This window comes from Ambystoma mexicanum, chromosome 14 (genome assembly GCF_040938575.1).
Source record: "Ambystoma mexicanum isolate Mex_15411 chromosome 14, UKY_AmexF1_1, whole genome shotgun sequence".
NCBI classification, from domain to species: domain Eukaryota; kingdom Metazoa; phylum Chordata; class Amphibia; order Caudata; family Ambystomatidae; genus Ambystoma; species Ambystoma mexicanum.
In genome coordinates, this window is record NC_090940.1 from 616,227,529 (window position 1) to 616,252,623 (window position 25,095).

At 48.4% G+C, this 25,095-nt stretch overlaps 2 protein-coding genes across 7 annotated transcripts in view; both read right to left on the reverse strand.

Annotated features, from left to right (window-relative positions):
* IFT43 (intraflagellar transport 43) overlaps positions 1-25,095 on the reverse strand; it is a 580,365-nt gene that overhangs the window by 351,942 nt on the left and 203,328 nt on the right. The gene's annotated exons all lie outside the window — the stretch shown is intronic.
* TTLL5 (tubulin tyrosine ligase like 5) overlaps positions 10,655-25,095 on the reverse strand; it is a 769,178-nt gene continuing 754,737 nt past the window's right edge. For all 5 annotated transcript variants that reach the window (XM_069638032.1, XM_069638034.1, XM_069638033.1 and 2 more), the window contains one exon: positions 10,655-11,880. In XM_069638032.1, the coding sequence (XP_069494133.1) occupies positions 11,854-11,880 (27 nt within the window). In that variant the 3' untranslated portion in view covers positions 10,655-11,853. The remainder of the gene's footprint in view (positions 11,881-25,095) is intronic.

Sequence of the window (25,095 nt, forward strand, 5' to 3'; positions counted from 1 at the left end):
TGCAACTACGTTTGAACATTCTCCCGTGTAATGATATTATCGGGGCAAGAACAAAAACTCCCCGTGCAGAAAGATTGTGTAGGCACTGTAATATAGAGGTGGAGACAGCAAGACATATTTTAACTTCATGCACCAAATTAAGGGAATGTTATTTTAAAGGGTATGCAAATTTTGTAGAGGATATGCGAAGGATTGAATCTGACCAATTTTGGTCAGTTATTTATGATGGAGAGATTAAGGTTTTTATTGGGGCAGCCTTTTATATTTGGAAGCGAGTAATGTGATGTATGCTTTTCTTATGTGTAATATGTAATTGTGTTTGGTTGATATAATATTTTTGTAGTGTATAAGGTTTTAATTGACCAAAAAACACTTTAATTAAATTAAAAAAAAAAAAGTATTTAACCCCACCCTGCCGCCAGTGTCCAGAGACACCGAACACCGTCTCACCCCAAGGAAAGTTGCCTCTCTAACAGACCCATTAAAGGGGTAACGCACACACACCCGGCAAAATAAGGACCTACCTCACATCTTCCATGGAGCCCCAGACTCAGCTGCACTGTCCGGACCTCGACACCTGCAAAGAAACAAAGAATGAGGCGAGTCACAGAGATTAATTGCAGCGAGATTAACCCACCCACCGCAGCGCACACGCGAACCACAGACCTCCCAGCAACTTGTGTGTGATAGACAAGTTGAGAGACCTCTTAAAAGGGTAGTTCGGTCTGAAATGTTATTGGCCCAATCGATCGGACACGTATTTTTGAGCATACATCGATCGTTCTCAAAAACATTTCCAAAGCAACTTATCCGAGTTTTTCTCACATTAACATGCCAGAATGACAGGTCGGGTACCGCCATCTTGTGCTAATCTTATCCGTTGATCCATCGCCCCCCAAGTTCAAGTGCCACTGCAGCACTAATTCAGATCACCCACCCCTAACACTGACATCTCAAGACCCTCACGCCCCTTTTCACAACCCCAATGTACGTCTCATGTCAACATCATCTGTACACAATCTATTGACGTGTCTCCACGGAAATGCCAAGATGCCTCATTCCTCTATCACACAACGTTGGAGTTTCATTTTCCTTTGCGTCCGTGTGTTTAATTTTGAGCTTCCCTGACTTATTTCTCCTCTGTTCAGCTATCTGCCAAGCATGACACACTGAGAACTAGTACTTAAACTGCCTAAAATGAATTAACTCAATAGTAGCTTTTCATTTCTTATATTATGGACAAATGTCTTTACCAGACCATATTTAAGCACGTATCCTTGCAAACTTTTAAAGTTTGAGCCTATTAATCTTGTCTTTTCATGATGTGTTTTTGTAACATGGCCGTTTCTTCGCTTGTCTTTCTGTCACGACCCTCGCCCAAAACCCCCTCTGGCAAACCCATTGGCCAGGTGGAGTCAGGACTCGGGCCTCTAGAGCCTGGCATCCTCTTCAAAAGCCCTCATGGGACCAGTCCAGGCGCCTATGGTGCCAGGCTCATACACCATGAAAAACAATGTGCTTGGGAACTACTTTATTGTATTGTCAGCCAACATGGAGGCATCCACATAGCTTGGTTCGTAAGAACCAAGCTATGCGGTCTAGTGTTTTGGGTGTGGTAGCCTAGGGACTACTTTACCTGGACTATTTTGTTGGGGCTATTTAAACCACACCCGAGCAAGACAACACGCTTCGCGTTACTTTGCAGCATGCAACGTGACGCTCACCGTGTCCAGCTATTCCCTCGAACCTCAGAGACGCAGAACCTGCAAGGAGACAAAAGGAACATCATTAGCAGCAGCATCTTACCTGCAGTCTTCATCTTTAAACACTCGCAGCTACTGAGAACAGCTTCCTCGAATCTGCACGCCTCCCGGACAGAGCGACCTGAAAGAGGAAGATAGAGGCAATATTAAAGAAAGCAGTAGAGACATTTACAAATTACGAACTGCTCAAAAGGCTTACTTGGCTGGTCGCCTCTCGGCTGGCACCACTCCGGACATTCCACTTGCGCTGAATAATAAAGCGACCTACAAGGAAGGAAAACGCAGGTTAGCAAAGGCAAGACTTTGCAGCGCTGCACATAGCGCTTACTTACCGCATCATAGCGCTCTTAATGCGCCATCATTTACCAGCGGGGCTCAACCAAGCCAGTTCGCCGCGCTGAAGCTCCGCATACATAACAGAGAAAAAAGAGACATTTTAAACAAAGAAAGGCATGCAGGGTAGCAACAAAACTAAAGAACAGCAATAAGACCTACCTGAACAATATCAAATGGGCCGGCGTCAGTGAAGTAACTGGACCGCACTCGCCCATGAAAGACAACGCGCCCCTGCAAAGAAGGCAGGACGGAGAGCACGCCTAATTCTACCACAAGGTGAGGAGAGGGCACCAGAGGGACTGAAATCATACGGGGGTGGAGGGAGGATACTTACCCCAGTCGGTCAGTCTTAAACACAGTCCTCCTGTATTTTCAGGCAGAACCTTCCTCGCAGACCACATCAGGGCAAAGCTGAGAAGCATACCAGCGAGTAACCCGGCTGGGTGGCGTCCCTCTGGATACCAGGTGAGCGTAATACTTTCTATAACATTCAGTGTTGATGGGAAACCTCTTTTCTTTTCATGTATACAAACAAAAACGTTTTTATTTACCTCACTGTTGATTGTATGCTTCGTCACTATTCAGGAACTATGGCAACAATTCAGCCCTACCTGTACAAGCCTGAATATTTAGAAGAGGATATCCTTGAAAGAGAAAAAAGTCGAGACAATGTGGAATCAGATGAAAGTCCTGAAGATCAATCAACGGATCCTGAACCCAGTCGCATGGAACACATTTCCACCTGGTGTACCTGCCATCGTTGTGAGCTGATGTCTACTCTCGTGGAGGACTGCTGTTGAGAGAAAACTCTGGCTGCTTGCCTTGAATTGCTGAAGAAGACACACCATCGCTATGCGTTACCGAGCTGCATGACTTCAGGGCCGCCTGCTTTGCAAGATCTGTGTTGCGAATGATGATGGTTCTTATGAACGAACTTCGACCTACAGTTTGCTCTCATAATCCAAGTAATGAGTAAGTTCACTCTCTATATACGTTGTGTGTTTGACGACCGAGATGGCTAACATAATATGCTGATCCCCTACATCAATATAACTTGCATGTATCACTGACGAAATAATTTATTTCTAAATTGAATAAATTACTCATTGTAATCTGAAAACAAAGGGTTCATCTTTAGATGCATCGTTCGAACAATTACGTTTCTTTCACTTGGAAGTATCTCCCAAGCTGTTTTTGCTGGAATGTGCGTTCACATTTCGAATTGATCCCTAATTGAAATCACAAGTAGTGCGAGTACTTCGCACGGAAAGGTACTTTTTAAAACATAACAATGCCTTACATTTTACAAGGTAGTGGGAACAAACAAAAAATGCAATTATTGGGTTCATTCAAGTAAACTATGTCTATCTCTTACACAGGTGGTACAGACTTATGGCATATCGTGCCTTTACATGGTTGATTCATGGAAGAATGGGACTTCACGTTCGACGAGTAATACCTGCTTGTGTGGTTCAAGCCATTGGTGATGAATTCCCCACAGACAATACCGTGGATTTATGCAGACAGTAAATTGATTGCAGCAGCATAATTTGTAGTGTCATTGCCATCCACTTTACCAAACTAAATACATTTTTTAAAATGATTTCATCTAAACAGTTGTTAGACATTTTTTGTAAGTTCACAACACGTCCAATCATCTAAGAGTATCGTCGTAAAAGATTGGTGTGCTTTAACAAGTTTACTGGCCTATTGCTCTCCCCTCATCCACATCCATCCCCCCTCCGCTATCAATGCCTGTTTGTACCTGTGGGCGTGCGCTCGAAAGGGGGCTGGGAATGCTCAAAGTGCCATATACCATGCACACCACAAAGGGTTCTTTCGCATTGGGGACCCTTATCCACATGGCCACCCCAGACCCGGTGTCTCCAGACTCCCCTTTCAAGACCCAGTCCCTGCAATCAACATATGTCTGTGTCCTTTGACTGTTTTCAGAGCCTATCGCGCTCGCCTCATCCACATCCACCCCCCTCCACTATCACCGGCAGTTCGTACCAGGGGACATAGTGAGAAACCCGAAGGTGTCTCAACCGCTAGTCCCCACGGATCTCTCTCTCAGGTGGCCAGGGCATGGCCATCGCCTTTTGTTAAGATGGATTGCTGAACTCTGGCCTGGAGGGGCAGAGGTTCAGAAGGCCAGCCTAGTTTCTTTGAACAGGGTAACCTCTGGACAAGCCAGACCAATCAAGGTAGCGATCGCGGCGGTCAAGACTAGGTCTCAAGAGGGGTAAGGGTGACTGAAAGCCAGCAATGAGCACACAAAGCAAGGACACTTACAAATTACTCCAGGCAGGTATTATATTAAAAATATAGACACATTTATTACAAGGCCTTTGTAACATTGACCATAGTAAAGAATCACGGTAAAACTCAATTAAACCAACACATCACAATCAAATACAATATACATACAATTACCGAAGGGTCTAAAGAGTTAGAAGCACGAAATATGCAGACCACCTAGATGGGGAGGAAAACAGGCAGTGCAAGTAATCGTTAGACCCAGTTCGCCTTCAGAGGCCACCTAACTAGAAGGAAGTCCGAGCCCTACGAAGAGTGGAGCCTTGTGCTCAAAAGTACCTGCACACGCTGGTGCCGATGGGCCAAGGGGAGTCTCTTCCAGGAAGTCAGGCAGTTCAGAGTGGTGAACAAAGGAGGGCGAACAGATCTCCGCTACTCAAGCGCGGCCTTCACTTGCGGGTAGAAGCAGAGCGCGAGTGCAAAAAGGGTGTGGTGTTTAACACAGCGAGGAAAAGCTACGGGCTACTGCAGGAGGGCGACCAGTTCCTAGCATTGCTACTCACCGGTCCCCGATGCAGGCAGACCCAGGCTTCTCCGCGTCAGTTTCAGTGCTGGCAGGTTCAGATACGAGCAGGGGACGTCTCGGCGTCATGTAGATTCCGTGGCAGCAGAAGTTAGAGTTGAGGATGTCCCAAACGCAGTGAACCTGCACAGATTGTTACCACAGCAGGGCAACGAAGCGGCCGGGTGTATTTCAGCCCAATGTACACTTCTCACTTCAGACCTGGGAATGCCAAGTGTACGAATCGTGTGAGAGTGGAGGCGACTCGGAATACAACACAACCTGACGGCGGTAACAGAGCAAGACTCCTGTGTAGGCTGGTCAGTCCACTGGATGGCCCAGAGACGCTTCCGAAGGCTTACGTGCAGGAGATGATGAAGATGCCGAGAATAGTTGTTCCCACTATTCCAAAGGGTCGAAGTACCAGTACAGGCCTTCTCGTTCGATCAGAGGCAGAATGGTTTCACAGGGCGACAGCAGTGCAGAGGAGCAGTCCCTCAGTGGGTCACCAGCGATTCCTCGGATCAGCCTCTTAGTTGCAGGCTACTTGGCTCCTGTATCTGTTGTTTGTGAGAACTCAGGAGATCGACATGGTAGTGGTGTTTCCATCCTCCTCTTATCCAGAGTTCCCTTCGCGCCAAAACGGAGAGGACCCAATGGGAGATCTGCTCACAAAACACTCACACCATACATGGACCTATCACGGACCACTGTGGTCCCAGGCATTCAAGACACACTAGACTCTCTGGCACCCAGGATGTGTATTGCGACCAGACATCCCAGCCCACATCCTGGAGGCGCACACAAGGCCTGTAGAAGCCTGCGAAAGCATCTGTGTTTCGCGGGAAAGTACATGCCCAAATAAGGAAGGCCCCGGGTCGGCTCGACCTGGGGAAGGTGAAGGGGGCAAGACGGTCAGGACAAAGAGCCTCGTGGTCTGGCCATTTTGGGAGCCAGGCCACCATTTTGGGCTAAGCGCGAGAAACGCGCTTAAACAGCCAAAAGGAGCTCAAAACACAGCCAAAAGGAGCTCAAAACACAAAGAAACGATCGCTGCCACCAGTCCCGTCCATGATTCACTTGCACCGTTCATTAACAATCCAAAGAGAGTATCTAGGGCATGTAGAGTGACTAGAGACCCAAGAGAGCAGTAACTCAGCTTACAGTGCCCTCTTGTGTCATGTTGCGCGAAAGCTGCAACATGATAAAAGAACTACGGAAAACAACGTTTCCCGGTACTGACTGTCTTAAGGGCATGTCAGTTTCCCCGTAAGAATGGAGCGAAAGCCAAAGAGGAGTGCGGCGGAAGGCTGCGGTTCGCTGGCAAAGTCTAGATCAGGGTGAAAACAACAGCAAAAAGTGTAGGGGTTGCCACATGGAAGGAAAATTGCCTACAATTAAGAAATCTTTCCTAACACCTTTGGATTCAGACCCTGGGGGTGGACCAGTGCAGGAGTATCACCTGGGTGAGGGGTTCTCGGGGAGTGGGAGACCGGATGTTGAGATGCGGTATTCCCCTCTTCCCTGTAATACTTTTATCCCATATTATCCGATGAGATATTTAGAAACTGAACCCGCCACCCCCATTTCCTGCATGAACACTTTCTCACAGATAGCCCGCTCTAGGAGAAAACAGACTCACACCCGAGCTGTGTACATGACCTGTCCCAATACTATAGTCAGGCAAGGTCAGGCAATCATCAGCAATCACTCACACCGGACTTCCATTACACTTCCCCACACGGATAAAAGGCGGAGCACGAGAGCACACTCTGAGCGAGGCAAAACACACAAAGGTACAGCAGTTTCGAGTTGGCAGTTGAACGAGGGGAGAAAGACAGCCAGGCACGACAGCTTTGTGAGAGGGGCAACACCCATGACCTTGTTGACAGGCAGCCATTACGTTCAAGAAAACTTCAAGGCAGAAAACGTAAGACCAGGAAACAAGGCTATGTAGCACAATGTAGGCATTGTGTGTCAGAGATATCGAGGGTCCTCCCACGTAATTGACCAAGGCGGGAAGGAGCAGCAGATGTGGTATCATCCTTGATTCCAAAAACAAAGAAGTGACAGAGAACAACACAGCCGGTGAGTTGGGGAGACCGGTCTGTGTTGAAGTCAAGGTTGCAAGCAGCAACATTGTAAAGTGAGCGCTGGAAGGAACATTGTTAAACGCGTGTGATGAAAGATGCAAGGGAAGCTAAATTGCTGATGAATATTTGACCATTAGAAGAAAAGATACAATACCGTTGACAGAATGGTCCGACACTGTAAATGTGCTCAATCGTAGGTCTCTGTACGGTATCCTGATGAAAGGAAACAAAAGCAGAAGACTGATGTGAAGTGTAAATTGTGTGAAGTGAATCAAAGTGGTCCTGCAACAGTTTAAGCAAAACCCATTGCACATTCGAAAGTCTTCGATTCTGGTATCAAAAGGGGATCTGAACCCGAAAGAGGGGGGTCCATGGTCCGAGCCCGAACGAGGGAGACCATACTGTGAACATTGTAGAAAAGGGGTCTGAGTCCGGATGAGGGTGACCCGTGGTCCGAGCCCGAAGGAGGGAGACCAGTCTTGAACTTGTGAAGGTGAAACCTTGACAAAGGAAAGGAACTGAACTGTTTTTTTTTGCTTGCTGCATCAGCCCCTCTGCATTAAGAGACTTTGGCAGAAGGCCCTGATGCCCATGTGTTGAACTGTTACCTCATGGCCAAGAAGCTAGAGGATGTGCAAAGCCAGCATGTACCGCCTTGCCCCGTGCTGAAAACATGGGAAAGGGAAGCTAACTGTTAAAATATCCCGACATATCATTTCTTGAAAAGTTTTCTTTTGCGTACATCGTTATCCCACACTCTTTTGTATTTAGAAGTAAGCATTGGCAATAGGTTTCTTAGTATAGGCCCTTTTATTTGACAGAGACTTGACTAGGACTGCATTATTATTATTTGATGGTCGTAGTTTGCTCCCATCCTTTGCTTTAGATAGGCGTTCAACCAACCCATTTGAAGTTCAATAAACACCCTTGAACTGTGATCACTTACTTGTGTCTGTCTTCACTGTTCGATACCATGCCTTCCTTACAGGAGGCACACTAGAAATTCCACAAAAAAAGCTCCATTTGATTCAGGGAGCAAAACAGCAGCCATCGGGGTCGATCTAGTGACGTGTGAAGAACTCTATAATGTCCCATTGTCACAGATTACCTGCATCCATGGGAACATGGCCCTATATACCCAGCCACAAAGAAAGATCTGGATATTAGGCCAAACCCAGACATTTTCCATAATATTGATGTATGGATTACCTGAGGAGGTACTCTTCAGGACAGATTTCCCCCTGTTGAACCAGTGTTTGGAAGTCCTATGGAGTCGGAAAGGGTAGAAAACTACAATCATAAAATACACTCAGTTAGCTAGTGGACCCAGGGAAGAGGGGGGTCTTCACTGCTTTCTCCTGGGGCATGAGCCCTAAAGCATGCAGGTGCTGTTCAGGCTTTTTTCTTTACTTTCTCCTTTAGAGCGAGATGCTCTCATCCACTATGTAGCCTGCTCAAATGTTTTTAACATGGACTTTCAGAAAGCCTCCCTTTCTTCCGGGGTGGAAATAGACGTGAGAAAGCAAGCTGACTTTTGATCTCCACCTTGAGTGGTGCTGCTTATATTTTTTCAAAGAGGGCAATGTATGCGTTCTAGAGGAGGATGAATGACTCCTAAAGTGGCAGATTTCTCTGGGGTGATCTTGGGGAAGCCTTACATCTGGCAATCGGTTTCCTAAAGGCATTTGGTGTCATTATCTGACAGCATTCGCACTCTTCCGTGTCATGGTCTTTCCTGAAACAAGTGTGGATCTGTCGCTGACATTGTGCAATGGCAGTATTTACAGGCTTTGCAGCCCGATTTTGGTGGTGACATTTTAAACATCTAAAGAAATAGCCAAGTGACCTCAAAGTTACCCGAGCACTGCAGCAGAAAAAAGGAACTGAGGGAAATTGGCACCGATGGCTCCGTACATACATACCTGTGACGTCATCGAAACAGGAGATGGTACCAATGGGAGGAAGCCGAGTTTGAGGCTTTGTGGAACCTCCTGGTGGATACAAAAATGTTTCTGGTGTCAACTACGTCCAAGGGGATATGTCACAAGATGAGGAATCTGTGGGAGGAATGTGCCCATTAGAAAAATGTTTCTACTCCAAACCTCTAATAATAGGGAGTAAAATACTGCCACCTCCATGCTCTTATCTGGAGCTCTTGCTACTTTTGATCGGTTCTACAATTTCTCAAGAAGGTACCTTGTTTATATCACAAAAAGAGCACATCAAACAAAGATGATATGCAATCAGCTCACACCTTTTCTCTCAGGAAACATCTCAAGGTGCTTTGATGCAGAAGGGTCTGCCCTTAAAGCAGAGTCTTCCTAAAAAGTGTCTACCTGTAGTGTTGTTGGCCACAGCCTGGGAGACACCACAATCTACACAGACCATATCGCTTGCGGTCTGAGTGCCAGAGAAAATAACTTTGACATTGATGGCTAACATTTTCTAGGGTTGCATGCTTCCCACCTACAATAGGAAACCTGGATCAGCTGTGCTCATGGCTTTCAACTAAGCACCACTAGGAGAAAGTAGTGTACATTGTATAATTCAAAATCATCTTGATTTGAGGGGTGGGGGTGCATTAAACATCATGATGACATGCCTGCTATATAAAGTGATTTTGCATTACGGCTCCCTCAGCAGAAAACGTCGAAACAGGAGGTAAGTCCCTATATACTGCAATGCACACCAATCAGCACACCTTATATGAAGTTGAGATGTTCTGTCCAACCTCCTTTTGCGTCAATGGTCAATCTGAGAAAACATTCGGATTCTACCCAGTTAAAGAGAAACACTGAAAACCAAAAACATGAACAAATTAATGATGAGCAATATTTTTCCTTTCCAATGTATTCCATGCACATTTCACACTGGTGGTGTTTGGCCATTGAGAATAAGCACTGAATGGTTAGCAAAGGGTATATTTACTCACTATAGCTACTTGTTCTCTCAGTCTGTAGTCCACATTTAATCATAATGCAGGGGTATGTGAAATGAAATACCAGGGCAGAGCACCTCCGCTCCAAAGGAAAGGTTTCTATTTAAGACATGTTAGTCTTCATAAGTGCTTGTGTAACCATCGCCATGGCTACTTTATTTATGCTGATTTGTTGAAGGAATAGATGATGCCAACATGTGTATTGCACTGCAATCGCACTTCATCAAGGCTTAATTAAATACTGCTTCCTAAATGAGGATGAAGCAAGGAGGTTCTAGTGAATGTTGATAGCTTGAGTCGGGCGATCTTGAAATGCGTTGCTCCCGGAAATGTTGCACACAATGAACGAGTACATTGGCATTCAATGCAATATGGGAAAAAGTGGACAAGGATGTAGGAGAATACCAGAGGCCAAGGAGGAACGAGGGAATGCGTAAAATCAGAATGTAATAAGGTTGAGGGTTATGGAGAGGAAACAGGAAAACAAAGAAATCGCCAAACACAATAAAACATTTGAATTCAGGATTTCAATATCAAAAACATACATCTATTTCTAATGTCTTAATGATCATCTAAAATGTTACAGCGATGGAAACCTATTTCAGATGCTGTAGATTTCCTCAGGTTCAGGGGTCTCTGGAGGGCATGAGAGAAAGGACTATCCTGCTTTATTTCAAACATACATCATAGGAGAAACCAAAGATGGGTTTTCTACAAAAACTCTTTAATGAATCTGTACATATATGTTCTTGTAGTGGATGGAGAAACTCAGAACATGCAAGACACAGTTATCGCCGACATCAGATAGCTGTGATGGCAGGGCTGTGGCCAGCCATGCCCTGAGACCTGCAGCATAAGTCCACCTTTCCGGGCGGCCGTTGTGGCAAACCTGTGAGCAATCCTAGTGATGCCTGAGTGTGTGCCATGGATCTCTACCAGTGTGAGATGGACATGAGTGGCCTAGCAGAGGTAGAAGTACACAGACTCATGATGTGTATTTGGAAAACCCCTCTAAAATTGGAAACAAAACTTTGGAACAAAATGGCTGCTGCTTCTGCTGTTGCGCTCGTCAAGTTCAAACACTGTCCACCTAGCACAGTGCATTAGTCATGCACTCCCTGTTCGCTACATCTTCACACTACGATTGTCATTTTCCAATGAAAGGTTTTGCTAGGCCTTCCGGTGGCTGTGAAGGAACGGGCAGTACAGGGAAGCAAGTCGTTTCCTGGTTCTCATAGAGGTAGTTAAAAATTGAAACAAGGCTTATAGGATGAGCAAACTCAGGTAAATGGTGCGCCTTCCTTAGATAAACTATCAACTCCCAACAGCTGCGTGGTCGACAGACTCGCTGAATGGGCCATGTTGGGGACAGCTGCTGGCGTCATCACCAACATGTTTCTTTTTTACAAAAAAAGGTAACTTCTTTTCCTAGTACTCTTCTGCACCAGGCAAAAGTTGTGTTTCAAACCACAGGTGTCATCTTGCATCAGAAGTAGAGCTAATGCAGTAGAGTCCTGTAAGCATCCATGGACGTCTAGATTTAGTAGGGTCCTGCTGATATCCCTGTAGGTATCTGCAAACACTTCCAGAGTGATGGCATTATAGTACATGCTGTAGTGTCCTGCAGGGATCCGCATTATGATGGCTGCAGTATCAGCAGGGTAGACCGTGCAGTGTAGCCCTGTTGCTGTTAGAGGAGTAGAGCCCCATGTGTAATATTTGCATGGTGGCTGCAGTAGAGTCCTGTAGCAACAAGCTGTGTCTCCAGTGCGGTAGTCTTCTTTGGACATCATCAGTAGATTGAAAGAGCAGCTCTCTCTCGCTTGAGCGTTCTGGACACGTGGATATCAAGCAGCTCCTCGCCTTAGAATGATAGTGGAGTCTCTCAGTGTATTTTGGGGATTATTTGTTCTTTCCACCCCTTGGAGGCTGAAAAACACAAAAGCCAAAGACAGCAAGTTAGAAGATGACACCAACTTTGGGTTGGACAGTGCCTAGATGGATAATCAATCACACAGTACTGAAGCAAAGCTAACCTGGGGTATCGAAATCTGTGTAATTCAAAAACATGGACCTATTTGTTTTCTGAAAGCACATGCTAGGTGACAGCTATTTGATGCCTATGTCACGGGACACCACTGTGAATATTGGGCAATCAGACAGCAGTATTAAACATGGGTCACGGGACTGTGAAGCATAACCTAGGTTGCTATAGGGGTGGTGAAAGGCCATTTCAGCAGAGTATAGGTCATAGAGTAGACAGGTTTTACACAACAAGGGACACGTGTACAAAGTCTGGGACATGTGACCGGTTTCCAATGGATGGGTCACAAAACTGCACTTCCAAGCAAGGGCCAAGAGCTCACATTTCAAGAGTTCACTGTGTGACAGCTCTGAGAAGAGTGGGCCATGAGAGGTCTAATAGTTAAATGGTCTCCTTTGGAACTAAGAGACCAGTTATAATCCCAGCTTCCCCACTCTATCAAATTGTGTGGGTATGAAGAAATCCAAATATCCTTGGACTACTGAAATTCATTTTGTTTTTATAAAAATGAGTGGTTTTGGCCTTCTGTGAGTTCCTCCTACTAAGCAGGGGGCCGTCCAACACAGTCCTTTGCGCAAATGCAGATGAGCCGTAATAAATTCTGAAGTGGCTGAAACATACTAATAATAGTTACATTTTGCACAAGAAGATCTACAGACAAGGAATACCTAGCACTTCTGCCTTTGTGTATTTTTCTAGTCCTATGCACAATTCACTTTAGCGTTACATAACCCAAGTAGGCCATAACAAATAGCAGTATTCTCAGTCGTCCTCCCGCGTCAAAAAGAAAGAGGGAAGGGCATTAAAATGAGACAGTACACTATCACAATTGCTACAGAAGTCAGTATTATAATTAAACCACGCTATAAACTACTGCGTCCCACTAACAAAAAATACAGACCTAATCTTAAACCCCTTGTAGCCTACGTTTATACCATAACAACAAAGTAATATAATGGGTCATTCCTCCAGAAAACTGAAAATGTACTGTGACAAATTCCCATATGTCGTCACTTCTCCCCTAGGAGGAGTCCCTTCCCATGAGGCCAAGGAGGTGAGGCCAGTACGCGAAAGTCCCCCTCTGGGTGGTACTCAGCACGAAGATCTCATGGGGGGGGAAACCCCCTATGGGACTAGTGACGTCCTGGGGAGAACATGGTATCCCCCCTGACACACCTTCCTACCGCATCACACAAACATTATCCCTAATGCTCCTATATGTCTTTGTAGGGCTAGCAGTATAGCAAGTACTGGGTTAAGGAAGAGTGTAGGATCCACAAAGGAAGAGTATATCATAAGCACTGAGACAAAGCACCACAGAAGCAAAGTGAGCATTCTAGCTACACGAGGGGAGGTACAAAACAACCTGTCAATAAAAGCGAAGACGGACAGCCAATGTTGTCAATCTGGCCCTTGAGGAGCCACGGGCAGGGGTGCGGAGCAGCGAGAAGTGGAAACGCACCAGCCTGGGACGCACAAGGTGGACACAGCATCCCACACAGGTCTTACGTCGGAAGACCTACCTAAAGGCTGGTAAAGCAGAAGTCTGAATATGCAAAGCAGGCGTACCGCATGGTCTTGGAGAGACCTGATAAAAGGCAAAGGACCAGAGACTGCGGAACCGTCGCTGTGAACCAGAGAGCCCCAGAAGCCCTGAGAAGCCTGCAGTGCAAAAGAGGCACCCAGCCCAAGCAGAACCTTTGTGGGCCAGAGAGAAAGGTAGCAGGTTACGGTGAAGGCGTTAAGAACTTCAGCGGGCTGTGGCCAGCACGAGATTGCGTCGGAGAGTCGACGCCCCACTAGGGGGCGGGGCCGGCAAGAGAAGGAGAAATGACTCACCGTAATGATCATTCTATGAATTCTATGCTGCAGATTCCTCATCTTGATAGATATCCATCATCCAGCTCTGCTGCTTGGAAAGCTTTCGCCAGGGTGAGTAGTGGACCTCGACTCGGCTGTCGATCCGTCTTGTCCGGCTCTCGTTCGTCGGCTCTGGAAGTGACGTTAGACGTCGTATATATAGCACGTCACTACGCCCCATGCTTCAGTTCATCCCTTTTTCCCTGGCGCCTGAACGCTGCAGAAGGAAAAATCACAGGAGGCGGCTAATCATCCGATAAAAACTTAACAAGGATACATCCCAACAGGGTGATCCCACACACAATGATTGAAACAATTATGAGACAGAAGGGGTCATCCAAGAGCCATCACCAGATGCCTTCTCATTTGGACAGAAGTGACAAGCCACATAACCTTCTGAGCGGAGACGGATGGGTGGGGGGGGTGGGGGGGGGGGGAATCGATGAGGAATCTGTGGGAGAAGAATCCATAGAAATGTCATTACAGTGATTAATGTCTCCTTCAATGGATTGCTTTTCTCCTGCAGATTCCTCATCTTGATAGACTCCCCAAGCAGATAGAATAACGGAGGAGGGCAGAACGTTTTTAAATATGTAGATTCTGCAGAACAGCCCTACCAAACCGTGCATCAGCTCCCTGTGCAATATCCAAGGGATAGTTCTTGGTAACTGTATGTAAGCGTGACCATGTGGCTACCCGAAATATGACCCTAACAGGAACCCCTCTTTGGAAGGCAGTAGAGGCCAAAACCCTTCTGGTTGAGTGAGCCCTGATGCCCACGGGAAGCACCCTGCCTGCCAATTGGTAACACTCAGGTATGCACAAAACAATTCAACGTGACAGAGTTTGTTTTGTTATGGCAAAACCTTTTTGAGACAAAATATGGGCCACGAACAATCATCTGACCTCCGAAACTCGGATGTGTGACCAACATAGAAGCTCAGTGCTCTTTTCGGGTCAAAGAGGTGGAACCGCTCTTCCTCTTTCGAGGGATGAGGAGGAGGGTAAAGACAGGCAAATCGATAGACTGGGACAGGTGAAACTCTGAAATCACCTTAGGAAGGAACCCGGGCCTGACTTTGAGAGAGACTTCTCACGAAAGAACCTTAGAAAAGAAGGTTTGCAGCACAAAGTTTGCAGCTCGCAAACCCTCCTGGCAGTTGTGATTGCAACCAAAAAGGCTGTCGTAAGGGATAACAGCCATAAAGAACATGAGTGCATAGGCTCAAACGGAGCCACCAACAAGTAGGTAAAAACCGGATTAAGATCCCAATCTGGGACAACAAAGGGGGTTGGCAGAAACTTATTGAGAAAGCCCTTCCGGAATTGGGCAATGACCGGAATAGTAAAGAAGGAACCTTGGTCTGTGGACCTCTTGAACACAGAGAGGGCTGCCAAATAACCATTGACTGTGTGAACCTGAAGGCCTGCCGTGGCCAGTGACCGAAGGAACTCCATCACTGTGGTGGTGGGGCAAGAGATAGGGTAAATCTCACGTTCCCTGCACCACTCCTCAAATCTTCTCCACCTGCACGTGTACAGAGATCTTGTAGAAGGTCTGCGTGCAGCCAGCAAAACTTCAAGTACCTCCTCTGAGAGGTCCCAGTCATCATACCTGATCCTCTCAAGAGCCACGCATGTAGGTTGAGGGAATCCGGGTCGGGTGGAGCACTCGACCCTCCGACTGGGTCAGGAGATCCAGACGCTGAGACAGCCAGTGAGGTGGATAGATGGTTAGATCCAAGAGATCGGACTACCACATTCTCCTCGCCCAATCCGGGCGATCAAGATCATGGTCGCTCGAAATCTTTTCAACTTCCTGAGAACCCATGGAATGACAGGAATCAGAAGGAAGGCATAGTGGAGAGGGAAGGTCCAATCCCTCAGAAACGCGCCCCCAAGTGCACCGTTCGCTGGGAATTCACTCGAGCAAAACCGTTCGCACCTCCAGTTGGACTCCGCGGCGAACAGATCCACTGCTAGGGTACCCCAGAGAGCGAAGACCTCCTCTAGGACTTCCTAGCATACTTCCCACTTGTGTGAGACTGTGCTCTGTCTGCTCAAAGCATCCGCCAAGGTGTTCTCCATCCCCACCAGATGAACTGCCGAGACCGAGATTTGGTTCTCCCGTAACCAGAACCATAGCTGAATTGCCTCTGTGCAGAGGGGGCGGGAGTGCAAACCACCCTGCTCGTTGAGGTAGTGCATGGCCACCATGTTGTCCGTCAGGACGAGGACATGCTTCCCTCTGATAGATGGGGCAAAGGCCCTCAGGGCTAGCTCGATGGCCTGCAACTCCAGCCTGTTGATGTGCCACCTGGCTTCTGATGGAGACCAAAGGCCGCTCACCTGCAAATCCTCGCAGTGAGCGCTCCAACCTTTCAGAGATGCATCCGTGACCACTCGGTCCTGCAGCCAAGGAGGCCTGAAGGGTTCCCCTGCCGTGAGATTGCTGCGCATGCTCCACCAGCTGAGTCTGCGGACTACCTGGCTGGACACAGAGGTGATCCCCGAGTTCTCCCAGATACTGAGACCACTGGTCCTCCAGGACCCGCTGAAGGGGTCTCATGTGCAGCCTGGCCCATGGCACTAGAAAAATACAGGAGGCCATGAGACCCAAAAGGTAGAGGAAGGAAGCCGCTTGTAGGGTGGCGTGGTTCTGAAACAAATGCATCATCTGGGCTATATTGCTGACTCCATCTTCGGGAGGAAAAACCTTCCCTACCTGCATGTCTAGGACTGCTCCAATGAACAAGAGCCATTGAACTGATGTCAAATGGGACTTCAAGTTGAGTGAGAAGCCCCGCCTGTGCAGTAGTAGGGAGGTATGATCCAAGTGAGACAGAACTTAACACGCTGACTTCCCCCAGATCGGCCAGTCGTCCAGGTACGGGAATACTTGGACCCCGGATCTCCTGAGGTGAGCCGCGACTACTGCCATGAGCTTGGTGAAGGCCCTTGGAGCGGAGGTCAACCCAAAGGGTAGCACCTTGAGTTGATAGTGCTTGTCCCCTATTAGGAACTTCATGTGCTTTTGGTGTATTGGCACATGGGAATAAGCGTCCTGCAGGTCTATCGACACCAGCCCGTCCTGAAATTCAAGAACGTGGAGAATTTCTCTCAACGTCACCATCCTGAATTTGTCTTTCCTCAGAAACTTGTTTAGTGCCCTGAGGTCCAGAATGGGACAGAGACCTCCTCCCTTCTTGGGAACTAGGAAATACTGGGAATACCAGCCCGATTCTCTCTGTTCGGGAGGTACCTCTTCCATGGCACCCGTCGACAACAGCTCTCAGTTCTTCCTGTAGCTCCTGCCTCGGTTGGATTGGGGACGGTGGCGCTCTGTCCAGTGGTCTCTTTAGAAAGGGCAAACAATAACCCCAGCGAACCAATTGCAGTGCCCAGTCGTCAGAGATTATCTCCTGCCACTGGGGCCAATGCCCTGCAAACCAGTGCATTGTGGGAGTGGAAATCAAAGTGGCTTAGATGGTGCAGGCGTCCCCGCCGCTGTTGCCGCTTGTTGTCCTTTACAGGAACCTCTGCCCGTTCTGGCACTTGAGAAGCGCCTCTACCCCTGCCTGGCTTGCGGCAGCTGCGCCTTCCTGCCATATGGTACGTATAGCCCATGCCTCAGGAGGCAAAGCTGAAGGCAGGCTTGGTCGGCTGCGCCGCTATGCTCAGTGATTTAGCAGCCAACTTGGATTCCTTAACCTTTTCCAAGGATTCGTCCGCTTTCTGACTGAAAAGCAGGTTTCCCTAAAAGGGCAACCTGTTCTGAACATTCGGGTAGAAGCCAGAAGTTTTCAGCTAGGCCTGCCACCTCATTACCACTGCTGAACCCATTGCTCGTCCAACGCAGTCAGCCACGTTCAGGCCCATCTTCAATGACTGCTTGGCCACCTCCTTGCCATCCTCCACGAGCTGTAAAAATCTGTCCCGCATGGCATCCTCAGGGAGGTATTCAGCTGCATGTTCCACAGCTTTCCACAAGCCAAATGAGTATTTCGCGAATCCACAGGCTATGTTTGTGGCATTGAGCGCAATGCTGCCAGAGGTGAACACCTTTCTGGCCAACGCGTCTGATTTCTTTCCCTCTCTGTCCGTAGGCAGAATGGAAGTAGATGCCGCTGGACTGGTGGAAATAGTGGCAGTCTGTACAACCAACCCCCTCGGGGGAACGGTGTGTGGCGAGAAAAGAAGGGTCTTCTCGGCCTATACTTCCCTGTAAAATTGACGTTTACAGGGGGAATATTGTAAGGGTGCTGCCATAAGGAAGATAAAGGGTCTGCAATGGCTGGGTTAAATGGCATGTTATGCTCAACTGTGGGACACTCATCCAAGATATCAGTGAGCTCATACTCTGGAAGAGACGTGATAGACGCCTTCAATCCAAGGGCGTCAACAACCCTGTCAACCAGAGCCCTGAACTTGACATTAGCAGGAGTATAGGCCTGGTTTTGTTGCAACTCAAGATTTGGCAAAGTATCCAGGCCACCAGCGTCCTCTAAACCTTGAGCCAAGGCCAATAAATCAGCCTGATCGACGCTGCCGGCTCCCGTGTAAACTGGGTTGACTTGCTCCTCGGGGTCATCGATGTCAAAATGGATTGCATTGAGTCAAAGAATTCCGATCTCGATAACGGCACAAAAGAACCATTGCAGACTGTCAGCATTGAGGGCTTGACCGCCGACAGAGTAGGCTTCGAAGCCAAAGTGGCTTTCGATGCCGATGGTTCCTTCAGCACCGAGGGACGCTCAGACGACTGATGGACACTGTGGGCCTTCCAGCAATTTATGCCTAGTAGACGTGATGCCCGAAGGCGTTTATGACGTCGATGGAGTGGCCTGTTTAGGGTCGTGGGCACCGCTTTTGCCACCAAAACCTGCTGGTCGAGGGCCGGAACTGCACCCACAGTAGCTTGCCGTTTAAACATTTAGAGCACAGAACTTTTAAAATGTGCCAATTCTTCCTGAGTGGTCAGTCCTGCCGAGGGTTTACCTCGTTCCGACAACAAGCTGGACTTGCGTCGATGGCGGTGGTGCCGCTTCTACTTGTGCGAGGAAGACGATGAGGAATGGCGCCTGGAATGAGACCCTTCCTAGGTCTTCTTTTGTTGTCGTTCGTTCCCCTTGTTGGGGGTGCGCTCCTCACTCAGTCTCAGCCTCCGAAGACTGGACGAGAGACTCCGTCTGTGATTTGGCGGCCGTTGACCCAAAGCCAGTTTAGCGCCCCTCTCACGTAGGGACTTCAGCTGCATCTTTGCACACGACGCGCAGGCCTCTGTGTCGTGACTAACACCTAGACAACACAGAGACGTTGTGGGGGTCGGTCACAGACATTTTGGCCTTGCAATCGCTTGAAGCCCGAAATCCTTTGAGATGACATCACGTTGAGGATTTCTAGGAAAAACGTACAATTTGGTAGAAAAAGACAAGAGTAAACTCGATTCGTGTTCCCGATGCAGCGTGCAAACACGCTGAAAAAAGGAACTGAAGCATGGGGTGTTGTGACGTGCTATATATATATACGACGCCTATCGTCACTTGCAGAGCCGACGATCGAGAGCCGGACAAGACGTATCGATGGCCGAGTCGAGGTCCACTACGCTTCCTGGCAAAATGTTTCCGAGCAGCAGAGCTGGATGATGGATATCTATCAAGATGAGGAATCTGCGGGAGAAAAGCAATCCATTGAAGCAGTAAGTAAATGTGGAGGAGGGTGAAAGCCAGAAAGCCACCTAAGCCAGAACACTCTTGAGGACTGCCCTTTTAAAACAGGCATTTTAGCCCGCAAAGGAATCCAAGCAGTAATGCTTAGCAAACGTGTGCAAGGATGCCCACGTTGCCACATGGCAATCCAGGACTGTGACTCCCCTCTGCAGGGCAAAGGTAGCAGGCACTCCCCTTGTAGAATGAGCTTGGGGACCCTCAGGCACATCCTTACCAGCCAGATCGCAGCATTCCGAGATGCAGAGAATGATCCATCTGGACAGGCGCTGTTTGGTCACAGCCTTCCAGTACGAGCCCCAGTGTAACCAAACAACAGCTGGTCATCTTTCCTAGCCTCTAGTACAAGAGACGTAGAAATCAAGGGGCTGCTCTGAGTCCAGCCAATGGAATCATTCTTCTGCCTTGGAAGTGTGAGGTGGAGGAAAAAATACCGGAAGATGGATCCTCAGAGAGATGGAAATCGGAGACCACCTTCGGCAGAAAGGACGGTCTCGCCCTCAATGTCACCTTCTCTTTGGAAAAAAACAAATAGGGAGGTAAAACAGACACTGCCTGGAGCTCACTCACCCGTCTAATGGAAGTGATGGCAACCAGGACAATCACCTTGAGGATGAGCAATTTAATAGATCAGAAATGAAGGAGCTCAAACGGAGCACCCATAAGAAATGTTAAAACTAAATTAAAATTCCACATTAGAACCACAAACTGGCGGGGAAGAAACTGGTTACACAAACCCTGCAAGGACTGCATAACAGTAGGTATTGTGAAAAACTAGCCCTGTTCCGGGGACCACTTGAATGCCAAAATAGTGGAGGGGTAACCCTTTACAATGTCAACTGCAGGCCAGTCTTGGCCAAAGATAGCAGAAAATCCAACACGGGGGATACAAGACAGGATAAAGGATCCAGGTCGCTCTCCTGCCACCAAATCGAAAATGTCCACCACCTGCAGGCATACGCAGATTTCGTAGCGGGCATCCTAGCTGAAAGGAGCACATCGAGGATGTTGTCCCACAAGCCCAACTCGTATCTCAGCCGCTCACTAGCCAAGAATGAAGGTTCGGGCTGCTGTGGTTCAGGTGGAGGACCTACCCCTCCGAATGGGAGAGCAATTGATACCACGTTCTGCAGGCCCAATCTGGGGCAATCAGGATAATCGTGATTCCGAACAGGCACAATCTCTTGGGAATCAAGCGGAATGACGGGGATCAGCGGGAATGCATGAAGGAGGTCGAAACCCTACTCGACTTTCAGTGCGTCCCTCAGAGCTCCCCGATGAGCAATTCCCTGGAGCAGAATAACTCACACTTCCAGTTGACACTGGAAGAAAAGAGGTTCACTTGAGGAGTTCCCCAACAGGAGAAGATCTCCTACAGAACTTCCAGACAGAACTCCCACACATGGGAGGCCGAAGTCTGTCTGCTCAAGGCATCCGCTATGACATTCTCTCATCCGGGCAGATGAGCCGCTATCAGAGACACTGTTCCACAGAGCCCAGACCCACAGTCACCATGATTCTCTGCACAGAGGCAAGGACCCCACACCACCTCGTTTGTTGAGGTAGAGCATGGCCACTATGCTGTCCGCCAGGATCAGCACATACTTGCATTTCACAGAGGGAAGGAAAGCGACCAGGACCAGCCTGATCGCCTTTAGCTCCAGTAAGTTGATGTGTTCACGAGACTCTGTGGGAGACCACAGTCTGCTCATCGTAAGGTCTGACAGGTGAGTGCCCCAACCAGGCAGAGATGCCTTTGTGATAACCGTCACCTGGGACCAATGTTTGTGAAACAATATGCCTTTCAGCAGGTTTTCTCTTATGGCCCACCAAGCAAGATCCTGAGATACCTGATCCGAGACCTGCAAGGAGACCGACATGTGGCCCTGAAACTGCGACCATTGGTAACAGAGAAGAAACTGAAGGGAAGTCATCTTGTGCAGCCTTGCCTCTGGCACCACTAAAATGCAGGAGGCCATGAGGCCCAGAAAACACAGGAAGACCGAGGCCGGGACTTGTCCCTGGTATTGGAGGACATGGACTATCAGAAGGCTATTAACCACTCAATCCTCAGGCAGAAAGGTCCTGCCCAGGTGAGTGTCCAAACCCACACCAATAAATCAGAGGGTGTGCAATGGCAGAACCTGAGACTTTTTGAAGTTCTGGGAAAAGTCCAGCCTATGCAATAGCGCGCATGTGTGGAAAAGATGCTGTGACACTAGATCTGGGGAGCGAGTCCAAGTAGGGAAAGACATAAATGCCCTTCTTCGTGAATCAAGCTGCCACCACTGCTAGCAGCTCAGTGAAAAATCTGGAAGCCGAAGAAATCCCGAACGACAGAACCTTGAATTTGTAATGGTGTTGATCCACTACGAACCTCAGGTACTTCCTGTGCTTGAGATGAATCAGCACATGGAAGTAGGCATCCTGAAGGTTCAGGGAAACCAACCAGTCCTTCACATCGAGTGCTCGTAGAATCTGGGCTAGAGTAACCATCTTGAACTTGTCCTTGCATAGGAACAAGTTCAGCAGCCGGAGATCCAGGATGGGGTATAAGCCCCAGTCCTCCTTCGGCACCAGAAAATAGTTTGAGTGACAAACCTTCACTCGTTCTCAGTGTGGAACTTGCTAGATTGTGCTTTTTTACAGAAGCTGACGGACCTCCTCTAGTAGAATGTGGTCCGGAGACTAAGGTGGCCATAGGGCCCTGGCGTAAGCGACGCTAAAGGAATGGAAGGCAATATCCCTGATGAATTATCTGTAAGGCCCAAGCATCGAACGTAGTCTTTGACCATTCCAGGGCTGAACAAGAAAAGACTCCCCCCCACCCCCACCAGTGACGAATGGCAAAGACTGTCACTGAGGTTTTGCGCCCTTGCGTGTGGCAGGGGTAGCGGATGCTGCCACTCCTCCTTGCTGGCACCCCTTCCTCTACCTCTCGGGAAGCGCCTGCCTTGGACTCTTCCCGGAACAGACTGACACAGCCTCTCAGGCAAAAGCAGGAAAGGGGCAAAAACTTCTGCCTAAGACGACTGCTGAGCGGAAGGCTGTTTTACCACTAGCCCCAAAGACTCAGCAGTCGCCTTGGACGACTGGACCTTCTGGAGGGCATCATCAGCCTCAGCTCCAGAAAGGTTATTGCCGTCGAACGGCATTTCCAACAGCCTAGTCTGGACGTCGGACACAAACCCTGATGCTGTCAGCTACAAGTGGCGCCTGGCCACTGTGCTAGCAGCATGGCCTTTCCCACACAGGCCGCTGTGTCTAATCCTGACTGCAGCATCTGACCAGTCGCTTCCTTGCCGTCACATACTCAGCCGCATTGGTGATCGCCGTCCAAAGGCCAAAGGAGACCTTTGCCATGGAGCAAGAGCCATTAACAGCCCGCAGTGCAAAACTGCTCGACGCAAACACCTTCTTTCCCCATGCGTCGAACCTCTTAGACAGTGTTTCCTCATCAGATCCTTGTCCACTGCCGAAATAGATTAAAGTTTCTCCCACACCCCCAATACAGTGGCCTCCACTGTCCCATTGAAGGGCAGGAGCGTATTATTTTTATGGGGGCATCATCCAGAATTTCACAAAGTTCGTATTGCCCCAGAGCACTGGCCACTTTAGCCACCAAGTGCTGGAAGGTGGCATAAGGCTTTCCTGGAGTGGGAGCGGGCACACATCCTCACCTTCTCCATAGAATTCTCTGAGGAAATCCCTCATCTGCCTAGAACCCATATGGTCAAGCCCAAAAGGGACCTTGTCACCCTTCTTGCCATTGTTGTCATACATCCTCGACATGAAGGGGTCCCTAAGGAGTGAAACGTATTCCAGTGTAGCTGGTCGGTGCCAAGAAGCCTCTGACTCTGCCTGGTACAGGGCCAAGTGCTTAGGTGACAGAGTGGTCCCAAGAGGGTATTTTGCCGATCACAGCAGATTTGGTGGGACACTGCAGTGCCGTACGCGGAGCGGACGTTGCCTGCGCCAAAGGTGCTAAGGCCGGAGCAGGCGGCACCTTGATGAAGATGTCGAACATCTTCAGAGGGAAATCCTCCCATTCCACTGGCGCTGAGGATAGGGTAGGAAATGGTACCTGCGTCGAATGCTCAGGGGAATCCCTGGAGCGGTGCTCTTCCAATGCTTCTTCTTGTCCTTTTCCATGCATCGTTACGCACTATGTAACCTCGACAGAGATCCCAGAGTCTCACCTTTCGGTTTGTGGACAAAAGTGAAGATCTTTGCCGCCTTCTCCCAGAGGGCCTTCTGGTGCATGGACTTGCATGACCCGCAATCCTGGGTAGCATCCCTCCTCGCCCAAGCAATTTAAACAAATCTGGTGCAGATCCAGGACTGACATTTGCCAGCCAAAGTCCGCACACAGCTTGAAACCTGAGGCCTTGGATGCAGTATTTTGAAAAATTAGGTAAGCTCGATGAGCATATTCCGATCAGCGAACAGAGTATGTGGAAAAAGGGAACAGAGGTCACGGGGTGCGGAGTCGCCATATATTCTGCCCCGGACGTCATATCCGGTGCAGGGCGTGTAGAGGCGTCAGACGGAGACGCCATGGAGCCGTGCTGTGCACCCTGGCGGTGGAAAAGTTTCCAGAGAACAGCTGCGCTGGGCTAGGGATATCATAGATGAGGAATCTGTGGGAGGAAAGAATCAATTATAAACCTCTGGTCTAAGTCAGCTAATCTCCTGCTCAAACCTACAAGCTGACAAGTGAACAGCAGCAATACTGCTCTCCATCAAGGATTCAAGACTATGAAATACTCCTGCCCCTTAATTAAGACCAACACCTTAAATTCAGAAGATCCCCGACTGTAAAGACTGGTAGGGGGTGTCTGTACTTCCGTTCTCTATATGGTAGAGGAGAGGCACAGGAGACCCCAGCCAAGATTCTCTATAAGGTAGCAATGGACGAGCAATCAAGGCCTAGCTTCTCAGGAGGTGATGCGGGCTGGTTCTTAAGTACAGTGTAGTCCCGGAACCTCCACAAAGGAATGTCCACACACTGTATTACTGAAAACACAGTCTTTATATAATTAATATTCAAAGGTATGTACACGATCACAATAACGCACTTTGTACTTGGAAGTCAATAATGATAAATGAACAAGTTACTTCTTACCTTGTAACGTTCTTTCGATGGGATGTTCCTCCGACGTATTCCTTATCTTAGATATCTCTTTCCAGCTTTGCTGGCCTCGGAAAATTTTTCTCTAGAGGGCGCTGCGCATCGACATCCGCCGAATCGATGTCCCTTGACAGCCGCCGTATCGACGTCGACGTCATCCTGCCTATAAAGGCCACGCGCAGCGTCCGTTGCTCAGTTCCGTTTTGTAGCCCACAATTATTCTTTCTGGACAAGACTAATCACCCTGAAGGAGCGTAAGCTGCAACAACAAGGGAAGTAGTACTGCGGGGATGGATGGGAGGGTCGATAAGGAATACATCGGAGGAACATCCCATCGAAAGAACGTTACAAGGTAAGAAGTAACTTGTTCTTCGAAGGGATTG